The sequence below is a fragment of the Cucurbita pepo genome, chromosome LG10 (genome assembly GCF_002806865.2).
Source record: "Cucurbita pepo subsp. pepo cultivar mu-cu-16 chromosome LG10, ASM280686v2, whole genome shotgun sequence".
Lineage (NCBI taxonomy): Eukaryota > Viridiplantae > Streptophyta > Magnoliopsida > Cucurbitales > Cucurbitaceae > Cucurbita > Cucurbita pepo.
The window spans coordinates 4746172-4746448 of record NC_036647.1 but is presented as its reverse complement, the minus strand read 5'-3'; the positions used below and the strand labels follow the sequence as shown (position 1 = coordinate 4746448).

Sequence of the window (277 nt, the reverse complement as noted above, 5' to 3'; positions counted from 1 at the left end):
AAAAAAAAAAAAAAAAAAATACTGTGGATAATTTCGTATAAATTTTACATATGAATGCGGATAAAAAGAGACAACAAATGGTTCAATAACATATATAAATTCCTTTACCATTTTTTAATGAGAATGCAAACCAACAACCACCGACTTCAGATAGGAGAGCTTTTGTCTTCCGCACCTAGGAATGAAATTTTGTTAGTTATACACACTTCGGAAATCTAAAAAAAAAAAAAAAAAAAAAAAAAAAAAAAAAAAAAAAAAAAAAAAAAAAAAAAAAAAA

General features: G+C 23.1%; 1 protein-coding gene across 2 annotated transcripts in view; it reads right to left on the bottom strand.

Moving 5' to 3' along the window:
* The window catches only part of LOC111803981 (coatomer subunit delta-like), a 5704-nt gene that overhangs the window by 4421 nt on the left and 1006 nt on the right, over positions 1-277 (bottom strand). For both annotated transcript variants that reach the window (XM_023688609.1, XM_023688610.1), the window contains exon 2: positions 109-175. In XM_023688609.1, coding sequence (XP_023544377.1) covers positions 109-111 — 3 coding nt within the window. In that variant the 5' untranslated portion in view covers positions 112-175. The remainder of the gene's footprint in view (positions 1-108; positions 176-277) is intronic.